The 20,263-nt window shown below is 53.8% G+C and overlaps 1 protein-coding gene across 2 annotated transcripts in view; it reads right to left on the bottom strand.

Moving 5' to 3' along the window:
* The window catches only part of CCDC12 (coiled-coil domain containing 12), a 53,157-nt gene that overhangs the window by 17,525 nt on the left and 15,369 nt on the right, over positions 1 to 20,263 (bottom strand). For both annotated transcript variants that reach the window (XM_039228352.1, XM_039228353.1), the window contains exon 2: positions 2,169 to 2,236. In XM_039228352.1, the coding sequence (XP_039084283.1) occupies positions 2,169 to 2,236 (68 nt within the window). The remainder of the gene's footprint in view (positions 1 to 2,168; positions 2,237 to 20,263) is intronic.

The following is a 20,263-nucleotide window of genomic DNA, read 5'->3' as shown; positions in this document are numbered from 1 at the left end:
ATTGCCACCCCCACCCCCAACACTTTTCTTTTGTTAAAGAAGGTGAAAGCCTTTCCCTAATCCCCGCTCCTCCCCACTTCCCAGCAGCTAATCTGAGGCCAGGAGCTGGTGCACCTCCACCTGCATGTTTACATTTCTGCAGCTCCCGCTTCACAGCCCTTGACATCTTACCACACGCTTGCTTTTTTGTTAAGTCTGTGTCCCTCTAGAGAATGACCCCCGATGGCAGGGCCTGTTTCGTCCACTGCCGCCTCCCAGGCCAGGAACGATGCCCTGTGCAAATCCGACAACCAGCACAGTCAGGCCTTATTGGGCGAGTTAAAACCTGTCACCATGAGGGCCTCTAAATTTGATATACACCTTCCTGCCCCATCTGTTCTCAACTCCGAAGCCTGCTTTTTTTCCTCCACCAATGCCATGTTTGAGATTCAACTGCACGGTTCAACAGTCAAGTCTTCTACCGTATGACCCACCCACCTGCTAACCAATGACTCTTCTCTTTCTCATCAAGGAGGGAAGGGGGGGTGGCGAGAGCAGGGACCTTCCAGCAAAGCCAAGAGAGCCCAGAACTCAAGGCTCTAGCCAGAAGAGAACCAAAGCTTCCCCTAGTTACCACGGTCCAGGAGAAAATGTGCAGGTACGCGGTCCCCAAACCATGCAAGTGGAGTCACCTGGCAAAAGAGCAACAGCCTGGCCTTCGTCTGTCACCAGGGAGGCTCCCTGAGGTGATGAGGGGGAGGGCGGGCCCAATAGGAAAGCCCTGAGCTTAGGTTTGGGTGGCGAGGGTCCCAGCACCACCACTTGGCACCACCAGCCTCACAGTACAGAGCTGTTACCATCTCTGATAATAAGGGAGGTGGCAAGGACCCTACAGGGCTGCTGTGAGGACAGTGTGAGCCCACTGGGCAAACTGTGAAGTCACACTCACACATGCATGTGCGCACGCACACACACACACACACACACACACACACACACACACACACACACACCCTTTTCTGTGGACCTGAAAAGCCCCATCTTGTTTGAGATCAGCTCCAGATGAGGGGTCTGCTCCTCATGAGGTCCCACTCATACTGGTAAAGACAACACAGGCTGTGGGATCAGAAAGGCCTGCTCCCTCCTCCGGGGAGGGTCCCCCACTCCCGCTCAAAGCATAGCCTGCCCACATAAGTTTTCTGAGGACCTCAAGATCCATTCCCCCAAGGGAGCAGGTGCCATTAAGCCCTGTGCCTGCTCGAGACAGAGGGCATCAAGGTGACCTGTCCATTCAGAGACCAAGTCTGATCCCAAGCACAGCCTTCCAGCTACGCTTATGGCCCCAGCTCAGCACTGGGCGTGGGAGGGAGGGCACGAGACTCCTGAACCCCAGCATGGGAAGTGCTGGGCAGACAAGAAGGTTCTCCCCAGCTCACAAAGACCAAACATACAGCTTCTGCCTGCCCCACACGCTGGCTCTGTAAATGTTTTCCGGGTATTTCTGATGCAAAGCAGCACCCAAGCCGTGTGGAGGCACTGGCCCTCAAGACTGGGGGCAGACCGTGTGCCCGCAGCCACAGGGGAAAGCGCCAGCTTCAGGGAAACTACAGTTGCCTTGGCCAGAAGACAGGGTCCGGCAAAGAGGAATGGTCTCCATGACCTGAGAGGGTGGGGGAGCACAGACAGGGATGACGATGTGGAGGCCTCTGAGCTGAGCTCCACCTGAAGACCGACCCATCTAAGGTGGGGAAGAAATGAAAAGGGAGATGAAAAGGAATCCAGGCTGAGAGAGTAGCGTACCCAGAGGATGCCATCAGGAGATGCTGAAGGGTCAGAGAGTTACGGGAAACGAGGCTGGACCAGGCCGGTGGGCCTGGTGTGGAGCTTACACACTAGGCAGGGTTTGCACCTGATTTTGCAGGTGCCGAAGAATCACGCCAGGCAAGCAGTTTGAGGAGAAGAGTGATAAACCATGAGGGTCAGGAAGAAAATGCTGGTGGCTGAGTATGAGCCAGCCGGCCAGCGGTGGAAAGGATGCAGGGAAGGCTCCGACTGGGGAGAAGGGTGAGATTTTCATGTCTGAGCAGGCAGCCCCAGGTTGGGGGAAGGCACGGGGTAAAGACTGTGAACACAGAAACCGGCAGGAGTCCCAGGAGCACTCAGGGCAGAGTGTGGCGCATGGGCCTCACCTGTGCTTCTCGCCTTCCTCCTCCCCTTCTCTGAGCTGCTTGGTCTTGGGCTCCCCATCTTCCTTGTCCTGCAAAGGAAGGAAGAAAACCACTTGCTCACTACCTACCTGCAGTCCTTGATGCCCAGGGAGCTGGTGAGGAACAGGACTACCTGGCCAGGAGCAGCCTGGTGTTACAGCCCCCAGGTGGGGTCTCCCTCCCTCCCCAACCTCCCACTCCCCCCCTACCCCTACCCCCTCACTCCAGCCCCCAAAACTTAACCACTGGTGAGCCCAGGCCAGGCCAGGCCCCCAGTGGCCCTCAGAGAACACCAGCAGGAGGAGCTAGAAGGTTTTAGTGGTGAGAAATGAAGCTGGCCAGTGCTAGAGGGCCCACTTCCTGGGTCTGGAGAGAGCCCCTGTTGAGCTGGCAAGAGCAGTCACCAGCAACCAGGGTGGGGCAAAAGCTCAGGCCTCAGGACTCCCCCTTCCAAGCCAGGGGCCTCTCCAGAAACACCTATTTGGTTACCTTGAGGAGGAGCAGAGCTCAAACTAGAGCTGGACTGGCAATAAGACTCCTACGATGTATTCAGGGGATGGAGGGAAGGGGAACTAGTTTGAAGTTTCTATGGGAAAAATTTCTTCTGAATTGTTTTTGTCTTTCTCCTGCCCCCCCATCCCCCCCCATCTTTTTGTGAGTCTAAAGATGCCACGTTCATCTCAACCCTGACACAGTACACTTGTTCTCCAGATCCACCAGGGGCCACAACAACGGATACCACCATGCTGCATCCACCTGCGGAGGCGAGTCTTCCTGGGCCTTCTCCCCTACTCCGTAAGATCAGACTGGGGACAGACAGATATGCAGGGTGTGTGCAGGGTTATGTGCTCAAATGCATGCCCATGCTCTCGGTGCATGTCCTGAGAGACTCCGGGGTCTCCCTGCATGCCGGGGCTGGCCCTCCAGAGGGTGTCACTGAGTATTTCATTTCGGGCAGCAATGTGCCTTTGACCATCTCGCTGGAGCAGTGTTCCGAGGAGGCATCAGTAAGGCACTGCCACAGGGAGCTGGCTATGACATAAGAAAGAACTGGCAGTGGGGGAGGCGGGGGGGAGAGCGGAGGGGGAGAGTGTCTGGCTGGCTCAGTTGGAAGAGCATGAGATTCTTGATCTCAGAGTCATGAGTTCAAGCCCCATGTTGTTTGCAGAGACTACTAAAAAAAAAAAAAAAAAAAAAAGCTTGAAAAAAAAAAGCCAGAGCTGACATAACAAATTACAGGTAAAGTAGCTGCGTGTACTAGCTCTCCCAGAAGTCTGTTTATGCCACTGACCATTGCCTCCCCAAGAGTGGCATTTATTTTATGAGTCACTTCCTAACAGTGATCATTGTGGAGACTCTGAGAAAAACCAGACCCCACCATTCCTTGGTCTCACACTTACAGGGAAGGAGGCCACTAAAACCAGCCTAGAGGCTTCTGGCTCAAAGAAAAGCTTCTGTGATGTGATCAAGATAACTCCTTGCTCTTTCAACCCAGGGCAGCTCAGTCTCTTGGGGATGAGGCAGGAGGCAGTTGGGACAGAGAGCAGTCAGCACGGTTCTGTTGGGCGGGGAGGGGACCCTGTGGGGTGGGGAGGGGACGATGGTGCAGAATGTGGGTGTGACAGGAGTAGGAAAAGCCTTCCTGGAGGAAGGCACAGCCTCAGCCAAGGCGGGTGTGGTCTGAAGAACACCCAGGTGGCTGGAAGAGCAGTCACGGTGAAGGTGAATGCTGGTAAGGTTTTCGAGGCAGGTGGGGCCAATCACAGAGGGCTCTGACCAGCTCCGAAGGCACGAGGCGCCAGAGGACAGGCCAGGAGAGCTGCTGGCAGGAACTTCCCTAAGAGCCTGGCAATCTCTCTGGACAAGTAAGCCCTGGGACAGAGAGGCATTGCTTGGTGATGGGAAAGAGGGAAGGGAGAACAGGGACAGGGTAAGGGTTTTGTGTTTTTTTTTTAATGTTGATTTATACTTGAGAGTTTGTGTGAGCAGAGGAGGGGCAGAGAGGGAAACACAGAATCCAAAGCAGGCTCTAGGCTCTGAGCTGTCAGCACAGGGCCCGAAATGGGGCTCGAAAACAAAGAGTTGTGAGATCATGACTTGAGCTGGAGTTGGATACTCAACAGACTGAGCCACCCAGGCACCCCTAGAATACAAATTCCTAAATGAGAGACAAGCTAGGATTCTCAGGGCCCCCAGGACTGTTGGGGCCTGGGTAGGACCCTCCAACAGAGGCCCAACTGGTACATGCACCCCTCCCTGACGAAATGCCAGCAGATTATTCAAGCCATAAACCTGGACAGTCGAACAAAAAGCTCCTTTCCAAGTGGCAGCTAGCAGACTCCCTGATGGCCAGCAGTGTCTGCCTCCCCTTGGTGATTAAGGACAGAGGTAGAAGGGCAGAAAAGGCTCAGCTTTCCCCAAAGTGGGCTGGTGGGAGACCCCCCAGGAAGGCTTCTTTCCGGGAGATTCAGTTAACCTGGACTAGCTGGCAGACTAGGCTGAGGACTAAGAAACAGCATTTGGGAACCATCCTGTGCAAACACCATGCCCCTTCTCAGCAGTGACCATGGCCACCACTGTCCTGGAGTCCTGGAAACACTCAAGTGCCTTGGCACAGGTCAGTTATTCATTAATAAATGAGAAAACACCCAACTATCTATGTGACATTTAAAAAAGTGCCCGGCAGTCTGGCGGGCGGGCTGCGTCACCACCTCCGCACACAGTGTGAGGTTAAGGACGACCCCAGCCAGGGCTGCTGTGGGCAGGGCAGATGCTCTAGAACAATAAAGACGTGCGTGTGGGGCAGGAGCAGGGTAACAGACAGGCCGCATAAACACAAGGACAGGGTGTGCTCCAGTCTTCCCACTCAACAGCAATGCAGACAGGACAGTGAGCATTCGTGAGAGTGCGAAACAGCTTTTGGGCCATCCTGGTCTTGGTCACAGCAGGGATGTGTGACCTGAGATGGCAGCAGGAGGTGCAGATCCTCCTCAGGGACCCCCAGCCTAAGAGACTCAAAGGGCCCCCAGAACCAAAGGTTCCCAGGGCTATCTTCCAGGTCCTCAATTCAATCTGTAGGGAGCCTGGGGAATGGCCATTGGGGAAACAAAAAGATATGCCCAAGGCCACGGAGCCTGACAGTGGTGGCTGCAGGTCTGGATCAAGGTCCTTCTGACCCCTGCCCTGGGTTCAACAAGCAGATGAGAGATAGTATACCAAGAATATATCAAGAGTGGCATTCAGTTTCTAAAAACAGTGCTGAACCAGCCACCTCTCCCATGTCCTTCTCCTCCCCCCTGCCCAGTTCAGACCTGGTTCACATCTGGCCACTCACACTGCACTCAGACCGGCCACAGCCAGCTTGAATCTAGGGCCAGGCCCTGGAGCACACCCTGCCAGGGCAGGCAGGGCTCAAGGGGCACGGCACCCTCAGGGAATCTGGTGGCACTCCACCCACCCCACCCACCAGGAGACCGTTAAATGTGACTCTGTTTAACCCTCCCCACACCCTTCCCCAAATCTCCCACCTTTCTCCCACCTTCCTAGTCCCTGTTCTCAGTTCCTTGCCTTGCCGTCTCCCAAGCTGCCTCCGCAGGTCCCCACCACAACCCAGCCCACAACCAGCCCTGCCCCTCTTGCCGGCCAGCTGCCCCTCTGCCCCTGTGCTCTGGAGAATGCAGCTTCTGCTGCACTTCCCTCCTTTTCCTCTTCCACATCCCCAAAGACTCTCCACCTTATCATCTGCACCCAAGATGCTGGTCACATCAAACTGCTCCTCTGCTCAAAGCTCTCATTGGCTCCCCAGACCCTCAGGACAACTGCCATTCTCAAGATGCAGCCTCACAAGGCCCCCACACTTGCCCTGCAGCCCATTCCAGAACACCCTGACAGCAGACCCTCTATCTCAAATCCTGACATGTCCATTCTCATAACCCCAAAGAAAACCCATTCTCTGGCCAGTTCTGGAGGCCAACCCAAAGGCCACCTCCTCCGGGCAGCCTTCTGAGGTTCACAGGCAATAAGCTTGTCGCTCCTCTGGGCCTAGAGCACATCAGGGTCTGACCCCAGTCCGGGGACACAGGCCTGCGTTCCTTCCTATTCATATCCAGTCCTTATTACCCCTCCCTCAAGTCCTTCACGTCTTCCTCAAGTGTGGGGGCATCTCCTGCAGCTCCTCCTGGCCTGGCCTAGACAATCTTCATCAACTGTTTGCCAATTTAATGACTCTTTCCACCAATTCCAGAAGAGCCAAACTCTTAGAAACACTGGTGGAGGAGGGCAGGAAAGCCATGACCTGGACTAGGATCCTCCCCACAGTCCACTTGTCTGTTCCTGGAAATACCCCCCATTTCTAACCCCAGCCCAGTTTCCACACCTAGTCCTTGACCCTGCCCTCACTTGTCCTAGAGCCTGCAGGAGGAAGGGGTCTGTCTCTAAGGCAACACTTAAAGAGCTCTCAAAAATAGCTCTGCCCAAAGCAGGGCCTGACTGAGCAGTTTCATACAGTTAGAAATGCTTTTACCAAAACCAACATTTTTACAAATAAAATAAGGGTTGTGCAAGAGTGGTATCATTTCTTCCTTAAATCTAAGACTTCAGTGAACCCATCTTGGCCCAAAGTTTTCTTTGTGAGGTTTTAGATATAGGGCTCCATAGATTTTCTGTTTCTTCCTGAATCAGTCTCATTAATTTAGGTCTTTCAAGGAATGCTCATTTTCACATTAATTTAGGTCTTTCAAGGAATGCCCATTTTCACCTAAGTTACTGAATTTACCAGCATAAAACTGCTTATAATACTTTCTTATTATCCTTTCAGTGTCTGTTGGATCTATGATGATATCCTTTGACACTGACAACCTGTGTCTCTTCTCTTTATCAGACCAGCTGGAGGGGCACCTGGCTGGCTCAGTCAGTACAGCACGCAAGTCTTGATCTCAGGGTCATGAGTTCAAGCCCCACATTGGGCATAGAGCTTACTTTAAAAAATAATAAAATATTAGATCAGCTGGAGGCTTATAAATTCTGGGGCATTCCAGGCCTGGTGTTTTAACAATGTGTTTATTCTTCAGTGCCCTCCTGGAAAAAGCCCTCATTAGCTGAGTATCCCTGCAGGGGGCTGGGGGTGCGCATCAATCCACATTTGCCTGAATCCTATTAGAAACTCAATCAGCCCTCAGAAGGGCAGAGGGCGGGTGGGGGAGAAAAGCTGGTGTCTCCTCCTGCTGTCCTCCCTCTTCCCTTGTAACTCTGTTCCCCTCCCCCTCCCGTGTGTGCTCCGTCTGCCCCTGGCCACAAACCTAAAGGAAATAAGAGCGCCGTCCTCAAGGGTCTCAAATCCACACAAAGGAACAGACAGCAAATGTTAACTCGATGCCATCGATGCATGGTAAGGAAGACTTTATTAAGTGTTTTGTATGCTTGGGGAACTGGCAAGGGATAGGTGTTGTCAGAGAAGGAGGTAACCCTTAAACTCAATTCTAAGAGTCCAACGGAGGGTTACCAAGCAGCTACCAAGCTGGGAATGGTAACTGCTCGGCAAAGCCACGAGGGCAGAGCAAGGGCACTGTCCAGGCCTGTGGGGCCGTCCCACGTGGCTGGCTCAACCAGGACTGGGGGAGGTCAGGAGCAGAAGGGGCTGACAAGGCCTTCCTCCAGGGCAGCAGGCGGGCTTAGCCCAACCACGGTCAACACTCTCAAAGGGCGCTGTGGCAGCCTAGAAGGGGAGTCGTGGGAAAAGACAGAGAGACCAGAAGCCAGGTGAGATGGTCCACTCCCAGCCTGGACATGTCCCGGCCTGCGGCTGTTGTATGTAAGTGCTGGTTACGGCCATCAGGGCGGCCAGCTGAAGCAGGAGCTCCTTCCTTGAGGACAAGGAGCAAGCTCCTCCCTCATCCTAAAAGGAGATGCTCCCCAGGGTTCTTCCTTCCAGAACAGGAAGAGGGGAGCAGGAAAGCGCTAATAGACACTCCAACCTCTGATCTAGGTTCCCCCTCTCACCAGCCCGTAACAGAAGCAGCTAGAGACCCGACAGGAACTCACAGGTATGGAAACCCTTGCCAGTACCCAGGCAGATGCCTCACTAGCTCTGGGTATGCCTGCTGAGCTGTTCATGGAAACGGCCCTTCTGTTCAACAATCAAGAGAGAACAAGGAGGCCCCAAACCCAGTACCCTAAGAAGAGGTGAAAGTGGCCCCAGCTTGAGCCTTTCCAGTTGACTTGGGCCCAGGGTAGGGAAAAGTCAAGGAGAGGTAGGCACAGAAAGGGGAGGAGGGGGGACAAACAGGAAGGGGCTAGCAGTGCTGGGGGCAGAGCTGGCAGGTTTCACAATTTCACCCTGTTGCCTATCCTTAGACCCGCATGGCAGGTGGAGAGACTTCCTGTCGGGTGCGGCTGCGGCAGGCGCTGTGCTCCAAGGGCACTCAGGGGGCAGGGCAGTCACCCAGGGTCTGACTCACCCTGAATATGCAGTGATAAGCCCTGGGCTCAATGCCACCACACCTGGCCACAGAAACTGCATGGTCCCCTACTGCCCGGGGACCAGGGAAAGGGTGGGGAGGGAGGTTCTGGGTCTCCTGGGCAGGCAGTAATCCTGGCAGGGCCCTTGACTGAGGGTCTGGGACTACCTGGCCTGCTATGCCCATTCTGCCCAGCAGGTGGAGAGTCCCCTGAGGACGGACACTTGTCTCACCTGCTATACCCATGAACCTGACCCCACCCACAGCAGACACAGTGGTGGAGCTCCTGGGCTCTAGGCTGGACCCTGCCTGGCAAAGCCCAGCTCCATTTCACCCTGCTGTGTGACCTTGGGCAAGTTATTTGACCTGTCTGGCCTTGGTTTCCTCTTCTATGAAAACAAAGACGACCATGCTGACACCATGGCACTGTTAGAGGAGTGAAGTAGGCAGGAAGGAAGAAGAGCCTGCTGCTCGCATGGACGAGGCAGCAAACTCTGAAGGGCAGGGAGGACTGGGCTGGGGCAGGAAGGGCAGGGCCGCAGAGAAGCCACAGGCCCAGAATGCCTGCTTCTGCAGAGGTCATGATAAGCTTTCACTTTCATCAATCCTGAGAGCAGACAAGCAGTGTGACAGTGTCTGCTTCACAAAGACGTCAGAAGACGGTGACAATCTGTGCCAGGGGACAGATCTTTTGATTCTGTGTTCAGTGCTTCACCAAGAATCAGATTCACAGCGCCCAGCAACAGGGAGCCACTGCTCTCCAGGGGGCCCAGGTGCTCCCTACAAGCTTGTGAGCGGCGAGAACAAAGCACAAAGCGAGGGGAGACACAGTAAGGAGCTGGAGATAAGGGCTGCAGATAAGAGCCGGAACTAGGGCAGGGGCGCTGTGATGGAACACGGTGGTGCCCGAGTGCTCTGGGGGACGGGGAGGGGTCAAGACAGACAACTGACTTCAGATTCTGACTGGGCCTCACAGGGAGAAGAAGGCGCCTGTGACACAGAAGGTGGCCATTGTAAGGCGACTAAGAAAGGGCACGGTGGCTCTCAGGCAGACAAGGGTTAGGCTGACGCCCTCAATCTAATGAAGACCAGTGTGGATGCGGGCTGAGGGTCCAGGGCCCGTGGAGGTGTCCTCAGCAGAGCCAGGGTTGGCCCCACCACTGAAGCTCCATTACACGGCCCCGCCCCAGAGGAGTGGGGGGAGCTGGCCCCACACCAAACCTGGTCCTATTCTTGTCACAGGCACAAACGAGAAACTGGCTGTGTTCAAAGGAGGCAGCAGATGACCCATCCAGCAGATTATCAGCTAACAAATACTGACTGGCTCCCTCGTGCTATATATGCCACATTAGGTCCAGAGGAGGAGAAAGAACAAGGAGGCACCTAGTGTTCACCAACTGGGGTGGGAACTCTTAGCCTGGGTCCGTGGACAGGATCCCAGAGCTCAGCAATCACACACACAGGCCAGGTGTGAAAAGGCCTATTCTGGAGTTGCAATCTGTAGCTCTTTAGAAGGGGGTAGTAACCCAGAGGAGGAAAGGGAAGGCAGGTGCTGGGGGCAGGGGAGCACGGAGTTCTCTGGGTGGCACTTAGCGGTAGCCAGGGAGGCTCTCCAAAGGAAATACCCCCTGTCCTGCACCTTAAGGAGTGGGGAGAGGGGGAAGAGGAAAGGGCAGCAGAGGGAACAAGTAGCACTGTGAGGTGCAGAGGCTTGGGACGACCCCCATGTTCCCCACGTCCCTGGCAGGAAAGAAGCCCTTGAAAGGTCCTGCAGAGAGGGCAGGGCAAAGCCCAGGTGCCCCCTTCCCTTCACACACAGCCAGCCAGGGCCAGTGCCCCTGGGCAGCCAGAGGGAGGGCCCTGAGGGCTGAGCAAGCCCAGCAGCGGGGCGAGATGGGCAGGCACAGGCAAACCACAGCCCCACAGCTTAGCCCTGGCAGCAGGCCGGCAAACTCAGGACCCCTCCGTTCCCTCCCCTGTTAAAGCAGGGCCAGCGCTACTTCAGGAGTGATGTCGAGGATTAAAGAAGGCAACCTGGGTCCACCTTCTGGAGCAGGACCCACGTGACCTCCACTGTGGGAGCCTGCTGGCATCCAGAGGTGTTCCCTGAGTCCCGCTGTCATTGTCGCGTCTGCACCCGCCTGGGGAGCCAGCTGTCCCATTTCCATCCCCTCCACTCCTTGCTCCGACTGTATCCCACACACACCAAAAAAACCCCCAAGAAAGTGGATAGCCAGTTGAGTTCTAGGAACCAAAACAGACTTAACAGGTACCCAGGGCCCAGGGCCCAGATCCAGGCAGGGAAACAAGAGACGAGTTACTGTCAGTCCAACCCGCAGAGACACCGATCTACATCCAACATTTTAATCGTAGTGATGTGTGAATGGAAGGCATCATCCTTTTCTAATAGTGCTTCTTTATTTTTTTTTTGCCAAGTTTCTGCGGGTGACAAATGTCTAATTTTTTAAATTGAAGCTGAAATTAAGAATGACCAGTCTGATCCCCACAGGAATAAGTGACAAGGGCCCCAGGCTGGGGGGGGGGGGGGGGCGGGGGGTCAGGCCAGTCACATTGTGGGAGGCTTCCCCACAGAAGCGTCACTCTGCACACACCACCCAACTGCAGGGCAGCCAGCAGCCAGTGGGTGGGCTTCAGCACATCGCCCCCCCCGCTGTGGGCTGCAGGTCACACCTCTGTTTAGCAGAAGGGCTTTCTTCCCCAGGCAGGCCCTCCACTGAGCACTATCCCAGACACTCGATTTTACCCGGATTTGCCTGCATGCGATTTTGTCATGTATCTTCCTCTTAACCGGGACGCTGTCCGAGGCCTGTCCAGCGCTGCTCCCCAGTCCCTGGCACCAAGAACAGCAGGACTAACAGCACGCGAGTGAATGAGCAAGCCAGGGGAGGCAGGCCACACATGCCAGTTCCTCCCCTACAGACGAGGCTCTCCTCCCAACAACTTCCAGGCATCAGGGATCAGTAGGCTTGTCTCACAGACGCGAGGACTGAGGCTGGGTGGCACCAAACTCAGGTCTGTGCACGTCAGACCCCTACTCTTCACACTGCCTTGGGGACACAGACAGCCAGAGGCCCAGTTCCCTGCTGCCAAACATGCAGTTCTTCCTCCCACACATATCTGCATGTCCACCACTCAGCTGTCAGTTTCATGCTCCCCTCCGACAATCACCTGCCCCTCTGCTCCTTCCCTGTGGATTGAGGGCAAGAATCTCAACCATGCTCACTTCTTAGGAGTGTGGGAAGGATCACATCTAACAAGGTCCATCAAATCAGAAGACTTCCCAGGGGAAGGTGAACTCCGGGGAGGGCGGGGCCTGGCCTTCCTCATCCCTGCTCTACTGTATCTCCTACAGTAACTAACAGCAGTCACAACAGCATGCCGGGCACCTGATTATTCAGTTAACTGGAATAATCATTATTTGACTAATCATCATAAAAAGTCTAATAAGGTCAGCACTGCTTGCTCGCTTTCACAGATTAGAAAACAGCGAGTCTAGTGCAAATAAGGAGCCCACCCAGAGTCACAGAGCTCGGGTGCCAGGGTCCAAAGGGGTGGGTGGGCCTCAAATCTAAGCTGCTCCCCGTAGAACCCAGCCCTCTGCCCTGGCCACACAGCCGCCCCCAGCTCCTCCACACACACACGTGGTCTCACTGGTGTCTAACGGCACGTCTGCATCAGCATCACACCACCTCCCATGTCTTCCTGGTGTCGTTTCAGAGAGGGCCATCTTTGGGCCAGGAACTTCAATTCCAGAAAAGCACCACAAGGAGAGAAAAGGGCCATGCACAGAGAGGTGTTCACGGCTGGGTTTCTCCCAACAGGGAGCACTGGAGCTATGAGGGGAGTCCGACCTGCTGGTGCAGCTGCGCAATGTGGTCGTGGGAATGGCACCATGCATCAGAACACACGGTCCGTGAGAGGCGCAGGGCCCACACACACAGCCGTGAGCATCAAGACACAGGCGACGGCCAAGACTTCATGGGCGCACACAACATGACTGTGAGTAGTATTTTTTCCATTTCCTTTCATTCTGTTGTCAAAGTGATTTATTTATTTATTATTATTTTTTAATTTATTTATTTTTGAGAGAGTAAGACAGAGCGCAAGCGGGGGAGGGGCAGAGAGAGAAGGAGACACAGAATCTGAAACAGGCTCCAGGCTCTGAGCAAGCGTTCAGCACAGAGCCTAATGCGGGGCTCGAACCCACAAACCGTGAGACCATGACCCGAGCCGAAGTCGGATGCTTAACTGACTGAGCCACTCAGGCACCCCTGTCAAAGTGATTTAATAACAAAATGATCTAAAACAGCCAGAGGAACCCAGCTGTGTGAAGCCCACTGTCTGGACTAGACTCACACCCTATGCACACTCTCCTCACCTTCACCCAGCTCAATGGGAAAGCAGGAAACCAAGGCTGGCCTTCAAGCCCGACACAGCCTAGTCAACCTTTAGTGACCTTTGTCAAGCTTAAACACACACAAAACCCAAAGAACCAGCATGCTGTGGGAAGAGGAGGGCCGACGGAGGCCTGTGCACACCTCTGCAGCCCAGGACCAGGCCCCACAGCCAAAGCAGCGGCCACACTGGAGGATGAGTGCCCTCCAACGAGGCTAGATAGATAGGTCCCTGGCTCAGGACAAAAATTTCAGTTAAGAAACCAACTGATGGCAAACGATGAGGTTACCTCCTACCCTCTCACCCGGCCTCACCATTTCCCGTTTTTCGGAGGGAAAACGCATCCCCCTCCACAAAGCAGAACTCGCAACCACCAGGACTTCCTCACACGGTAAAGCCCACAGCTGGGGCAAGAGCAAGCGAATCAAAAGCAAACAAGAAAGTCCATGAAGCTTAGAAACCCCTGCCCTGGTATGAGACAGCCTCGTGTGGCACTAGGGGGCTGGCCCAGAACCCCTGCCCGTGGCTTCACAGTGGATGGCAGAGTCATGAGGCACCGCAATGGGGGCCCAGCTGGTTGTTCTGGGGGGATGGAACAGCCACCCAGGATTTCTGGTCCTGAGGACGTGCAGCTGGTGTCTGACCCTCACCAGATACATCAGGCTGAAGTGCAAACAGGCTTCCCAGCTGCACATGAACTCTGGATGGTGGACAGGACTCAGCCTGAGCCTCAGAGGGAAGAGGGAGCCCATCTATTGTGTGTTCACCATCCTTGGATCCAAGGGAAATAGCAAGAAAGGACCTGAAAACCCTAGTGGGTGACCCTGAAAATTACACCCTTCTACCTCCCCCTGCCCACCTGTTCACACCAGCACGGGGTCTCCCAAACCATTCCCTGACAGCAACCAACAGGACCACATCAGGGTTCCTGCTCTCCAAACGACACCGCTGGCTTACTCAGAGCCTGCGACCAGCCAAGACGTGCAGCCCCCTGCTGTGTGGGCAGGTGTCAAAGCACGCCCGGTCCGTGCCAGAATAGCCAATGTCGGAAGCTGTGTGATTTGGACAGACTTTGCACACAGTGAGGTTCGTCTTGCTGGGATGGCCACAGATTACAGACTCTTAAGTAAAGGCAATTCTGCTTCTCCCCGAGAAAAATCTCAGCCCAGCCAACTCCCAAATCCATGTGCCCCTCTAGTGGCCTCATTTCTTCATTCAAATATTTTCAGAGTGTCTCTGAGCCTTGTCACCAGGTGAACAAAAAGGTGAGGAAGATGTGACTGCTGCCCTCAGGTGACTCGGGGCAGATGAAAGGGGAAGCATACAGGTGAATGGACAGTCACCACACAATGTGAGTACTGTGACTTCCTGGGTGCTACGGGAATGCCCAGTGACTAACAGCTGACAGGATGAAACATGAACTCACCTGCAAGAAGTGCCGTCCGTCCGGGGAGGGCAGGGGCGCTAGAGGAACTGGAAGAATCAGCACAGGCGTGCGGAGCCTGAGCACTGTGCCCGTGGAAAGGACAGAGACATCCAAGGTGCACTGGGGCTGCGGGAAGGAGGAGTCAGCGTGGAGGCTTGCCCCGGGGCCCACAGACTTTAACTCACAGCACTGAGAAGCCAGGAAAAGCTGGAGGACAGGTAGGGGATGACAATGACTTGACCATAGAGTATTTATAAAGAGCACAAAGTAAGGACCAGAAAGGAAAGGGCAAGGGTCACCGAGTAAAGCCACTGAAAAATGGACATGGGTCAAGAGAGCCACATTCTCGTCCCCAGGATGGCAGAGGGCCACTGTCTGTGAGTCTTTGGGGAGCAGCAGCCGGCGCCACCTGAACAGGGCAGTGCCCACAGCGCTGCCCACTTCTCCCTCTCATGCACACGGGGCCTCTGGCCCCACAACTTCCTTGGGATCAGGTACGGTCATCCCATCCGTGCGACGAGGTTTGGAACAACTAAGGGACTTACTCAATGGCTCACAGCTAATAAAAGATAGTCAGCACTTAAACTAAGGCTTCCTGATTGCATCATGCTTCCAAAACTTCCAAAATATGGCTTGGGTATGTGTTCTGCACAACAGCCAGGGAGGTGTGACCGTGTCCATTCTTACCAAATGAGAAAAGAAAGAAAACCACAAACTGTTAGGGCTGCAAAGGCCTCAGATAACATCTGGTACAGGATGAACCAGATCCAGCAGCCCATGGAACTTGTTACAAATAGAACCTGCCAAATCAGAATCTTCCCGGTAAGACCTCGAAGTCTGAATGCTCCCTGAGCAGGCCACTCCTGGGTCACCCTTCTGCTACACAGTCCACTGCAGGGGCCTCTGAGTCAGAACACATCCCTCCTCTTACAGAGGCTGACCCAGGAGAAGTGACCGGTATGAGGCCACATACAGTGGCCTGTATGCAGTGACCAGGGTGGGCTCTGGACAGAGCAGGCAGGCTGAGAAGAGGCACAGAGAAAGCTCTCATACAACATAAACATCCTGAGGGCAGCAGGAGGTCCAGGTGAAACGTGCAGAATGAGAAGGACAAGAGCTAGGCTCAGACCTCAGTCTCCTGACTGCAAGCTGGCTGGGCTGTCTACACCACCAGGTTGCCTGCAGCCATGGAAGAAGGGGACTGGACCCTGAGTTCCCAAGTCACTCTACGGGCAGCCCAGTGCCTGTGCCCCCACCTTATGTGGGAAGGCTCTACCTGAGCCCTGGGAAAGAGCCAGCTGCACAGTACAGAGGCTGAAAGTGCCCCGCACTCACTTTCTCAGCTAGGAAGCGGGTGGGGGCAGCAGCACAGACTTCTCTCCGGCAGCGGCTGCAATAGGATTGCAGGGACGCAGCCGAGCCCGCTGCTGAGTCTAGTACAGAGGCAGGTAGGCAGGGAGGGGAGCCACTTTTCCTGAGAACTGCTGAGCTTCTTGCCTGCATACCTCAATGCTGGCTCTCGTTTTTTAAACAAACAAATCAGGCAAAATAGATTTCTGTTCCTTGCAACTAAGTACCTGGGCTACACCTGACCCTTTGCAGTAAACTAATGTGCAGGACTTTCAGGGCTTAAAGTTGTCTTAGGTCCCACAGATCATCAGATCCACAGGAAGACCTTGGGACACAAGCAGCATAAAGGTTCTGACGCCCACTTTGCAAGCGGAAAAGCCGGGCGCAGGATGTCCAGTGTTCTGTGTACTTGGCCCCAGCACCGCCCCCTCCCACCAGCCAAGTCAATCACAAAGGCCAGCTGCTGACGGAAGCAAGGTGCTCAGCTGACCTGCAGTCCATCTCCCCATCCCTCCATCCCAACATGGAGCTGAGCGTGCAATGTACACAGTCCCAACACAGGCACCCAGGGTGGAAAAGCAAATTCTTTGTGCATCGATTCCCAGGCAAGTCAGCGCTTTACAGAGCAACAAAGTGTGCTGAAGCTTCTGGGCAACTAGAAGCTATTTTAACCTCTGATCAGCTGCTTCTCCGAGTGTCACAGTCTGGGGAGAAGTAAAGGTAAGACAACCGTCTCCTCTCTGGTGTGATTTACAAGTGATAAAATCCTAATTGAAACCAAATTTAAACTACAAGTCAAAATTGACACATTTATTTGTGGGCGGAAATACTGCTTAAAAGAGGTTTTTTAATCCTCACCTATACATATTTCCTTGAGAAGCCAAGTGTACTTTTTTAAGCCATGTGCTGGGCTGGAGAGCTGAGAAGGCAGAAGCACACCAGGAAGCACCCAGGCGCTGACCGGCTTGCCGTGAACTTGGGTGATTGCTAGTTCATGGGGCTGTACCTTCCTCGGCTGCAGAGAGTGGACATGGTGTGATGAACCCTGTGCTGTGGCCCACACGGAGTTGGTCTTCAGTGAGGAGGCGCCAACCACGGCGACAATGGTGATGACAGTGGAGCCCCAGCATGAGGCCTGGGCCCTCAAAGCATGAGGCCCACGATATCCCCCCAACCCAGCGATGTCCACTCCCCTCACCCTGTTGCCAAAAAGGGTCACAGAACATATCCAGCACATATGCCTCTTCCCCTCCCTCAGGTCACCCAGAGTGGCCACCAGCGTCACCCAGGGGCCATCCAGCTCTTGCCCTTGGGCTGGCGAGTTCAGAAGGGCAGACCCTATTTATGCCCACAAAGAGACTAGTCACATTTGCAGGGGAACTAGGAGAGGCAGAGGGCTTCCGCAGAGGGTCTCCCCAAATCCGGACCACCTCCACAGCTGCTAGCACTGCCCCCGGCCCTCCTCTTCTTCCACCCCTCCCCACAGCTGTCACCCTCCACGCCCTGCACTCAGTCCCTCCTCAGATGTTCTCTCAGCACCTCGGCCAGCTCTTGCTCCAGTCTGAGAGCTACGTAGCACAGGGTACACAGCCCAAATGGGGACAGGCCCTATAAGCTAACCAAGGAGATCAAGTGTGGTCAGTGCACTCACAGCGGGTTCAGAAGCTCCTTCCTGGGCGCAGTGCACTGTGTACTGTGTACAAGTGCCCCCCAGCCCTCCCTGCAGGACACTCGTGGCTCTGGAACACTCACCCGCCTGGGTGTACAGTGCTGCATTATCTTATAACTACAATTGATGGGACACAGGTCCAGTCTCCCCACCAGGTCCCCAGTTTGCCCTTGCTGACCTCAGTCCCCAAGCCGTTCACAGGGGCTGGCACGTAGCAGATACTCAACCGGGAGAGTGATGCTGGCCAGGTGCACAAGGAGGGGTCAAAGGGTTCAATGACCTATGCCTTGTTCCAGAGGGCCTGGAGCGCACATGCACTCCTGAATGGTCCCGGGTTCCTGGACTCAGAACAGGAAAGTTCTGCTCTCATCTGATGGGTTCCTTGCCCAGGGAGCAAACACAGGTGCATTTCCTTTAGGACTGAATTATCCACCTGCCGCCCCACCCCCGCAAGAAATCTGGTGGGACCCTGCCTAGAACACAGTGTGGAGGCAGGAAGGAGGGGCTGCCCTTGAAAGGACAAATGTCTTCTACTCCAGCCACTCACACTTTCTCCAGACAGAGCAGCTCTTTAGAAGCTGAATGAAAACAGCCCTCGAGTGTGGATTTCACTCCCCACGGAGCATCGTTACCACAGTGACCATTTTTCCTCTTGGAATTCTTTCAAGAGTACAAGCTGTTGCTTCCCTCCAAAACAAAACAGGGAAAAGCCAGGCCACCAGGGGCTAAGAGAAGGGCCCTGAAGGAAGCAGGGTCAGACACCACCAAGCCACATCAAGTGCTGCAGTGGGGTCTCCTGAAACTCTACAGCTGCTTAGAAATGACAAGCCCCTCCCCGCTGCTGAGGGTGCCTATGGTAGGGGAGTGTGGAGGGAGCAGTGTGTGTGTGTGTGTGTGTGTGTGTGTGTGTGTGTGTTTGGGGGTGGGGGAGTTGTGAGTACGGGGGGTTGTGTGGGTGTATTCTGGGGAAGTATGGGCTGTGTGTAGGTGTGGGTCGGGGGCACCGGGAGCGTAGAAGGAGTGGGGTGTGGTCTGGGGGGTGGCTATGTGGTGTGTGGGGACTGGAGGGTGGGCAGGTGAGATTGGCGGGCCTGTGGGGAAGTGTGTGGGTGTGGGTTGGGGAAGTCTTCCTCACTATCCCAGAATGAAACATGGGACACAGCTTCCCCTGAAACAATATGAATTGCATTTCAAATCTTAATTACAATACTTAGTGCTACAGATTGACCACATCCTGGCCCAAATGTCTACAGGGGCCAATTTTCTTTTTTACCTTTTTTTTTTAAAACATTTATTTATTTTTGAGAGGCAGAGAAAGACAAAGCATGAGCAGGGGAAGTATGGAGGGAGAAGGAGACACAGAATCCGAAGCAGGTTCCAGCACAGAGCCCAATGCGAGGCTTGAACCCATGAACCATGAGATCATGACCTGAGCCAAAGTCAGATGCTCAACCGACTGAGCCATTCGGGCACCCCTACAGGGGCCAATTTAAAACACACAGTCTAGGGGCGCCTGGGTGGCTCAGTCGGTTAAGTGGCCAACTTCAGCTCAGGTCATGATCTCAAGGTTCGTGGGTTTGTGCCCTACACCGGGCTCTGTGCTGGCAGCTCGGGGCCTGGAGCCTGCTTCAGATTCTGTGTCTCCCTCTCTCTCTCTGCCCTCCCCTGCTCACACTGTCTCTCAGAAATAAATAAATATTTTAAAAAATTAAGAAAAAACAAAAAAGAAAAAAACACAGTCTAAGTTTGAAACAAGTGACCTAGAAGCAACTGTTTGAGGTAACTCCTATTTCTAGTCAGAACACCCCTGGTCAGTTGGTCTGAGGCATGGATGACAGGGCCGAGCAGCTCTGAAGGAACTGGCTTGGCGGGTCCCTACCTACCCTGTAAGTCCACAATAAGTCCTCTTGTGATGCACAAAGCCCAGGGGGCTCAGAGTCATGGGACACAGAATACTTAGTGTGGTGCCATTACCATGGGGCACATGAAGATGTTAAGTAAGTTTAAGAGTTGTCACTGCCTACAAGGAACTGCCCATCTACCACGGGGCTGGCAGGAACTGAGACTCACATTAAAAAAAAAAGAAGAAACATATTACTACTACTACTACTACTACTATTACTACTACTACTACTATAATCACTACAATTATTATCAAGATGCTGCCAGAAGTTAGCAGTATCATCAAGGATGCTGTGTGCCAACCATTCACAAAAAAATAGTCTTCCTTCTAAAAAAAAAAAAAAACAAATGCTAGATAATGAATAGTGCTGAGTCACTGATATCCACACTGGGGGTAAAAAATCCTGACTCCTACGTCATGCCATGCAAAAATAAATGAATTCCAAATGGACTAGAAACCTAAAGGTGAAAGGTAAGGCAATAAAACCAGAATATATAACATAAGAGAATAGCATTTCCTTAAGTAGGCTACAGAAGATATTCAGAAAAAAAAATCGTGATGAATTGGACTACATAAAAATAAAAAACATCAGGGTGCCTGGGTGGCTCAGTTGGTTACGCATCCGACTTCGGCTCAGGTCATGATCTCACGGTTTGTGGGTTCGAGCCCTGTGTCGGGCTCTGTGCTGACAGCTAGCTCAGAGCCTGGGGCCTGTTTTGGATCCTGTATCTCCCTCTCTCTCTGATCCTCCCCTGCTCATGCTGTCTTTCTCTCTCAAAATAAATAAAACATTAAAAAAACCTTTTTTTAATTAAAATTAAAAAAAATAAAGAATGTCTTCAGTTCACCAAAGAATGC

This window comes from Hyaena hyaena, unplaced genomic scaffold (genome assembly GCF_003009895.1).
Source record: "Hyaena hyaena isolate Hyena2069 unplaced genomic scaffold, ASM300989v1 scaffold_30, whole genome shotgun sequence".
NCBI lineage: Eukaryota > Metazoa > Chordata > Mammalia > Carnivora > Hyaenidae > Hyaena > Hyaena hyaena.
This window is presented reverse-complemented; position numbering and strand designations above follow the sequence as displayed.